General features: G+C 46.2%; 1 protein-coding gene across 1 annotated transcript; it reads right to left on the bottom strand.

Annotated features, from left to right (window-relative positions):
• Positions 1–88: 88 nt before the first annotated feature.
• On the bottom strand, positions 89–421 carry T265_12378 (hypothetical protein; the record flags this gene model as incomplete). The annotated part of the gene is made up of 1 exon (XM_009179888.1): positions 89–421. The coding sequence occupies one exon, from the start codon at positions 419–421 to the stop codon at positions 89–91; it is 333 nt and encodes a 110-aa protein (XP_009178152.1).
• Between the last annotated feature and the right edge of the window lie 51 nt (positions 422–472).

The following is a 472-nucleotide window of genomic DNA, read 5'->3' as shown; positions in this document are numbered from 1 at the left end:
CCAACCACCACTTGCGTTGTTGCCAATTTTCCTCCAGCGCATACTGTATTTCATTCGGTTAACTTGCTTGACTCATGTCCTTGTTGATTTAACAAGTCATGTTGATCCACAACCCATCTGATTCGCGAAATTCGCCGTCGTTGGTCTCCTCTCGTTCTGTGGCCAGCTTTAGCAATATCAGTCCATCCGCACGATCAGTAGTCGCACGAGAACTCGTGTCATTATCCTGTAATCCCTTACTGTGATGTTGTGTGATCAGCGAAACTTCTACGCAGACTGCATCTGAGCTCCATGAAGGGGAGGGGCCGAAAATCCCACCAAATTTTGCGACAGAGCTTTGAGCTTTCACACGAATTAGCTCGGGTGTATCCTTTGAGATCGACAGAAAACGGTTTGGATGTTTCCTGAGCCGTACAACCATGATTTCATTGAAAGCTTTATCTTGAAGAAAAGAATAAAGGTGGGCGGGGAA

This window comes from Opisthorchis viverrini, assembly GCF_000715545.1.
Source record: "Opisthorchis viverrini unplaced genomic scaffold scaffold23363, whole genome shotgun sequence".
NCBI lineage: Eukaryota > Metazoa > Platyhelminthes > Trematoda > Opisthorchiida > Opisthorchiidae > Opisthorchis > Opisthorchis viverrini.
This window is presented reverse-complemented; position numbering and strand designations above follow the sequence as displayed.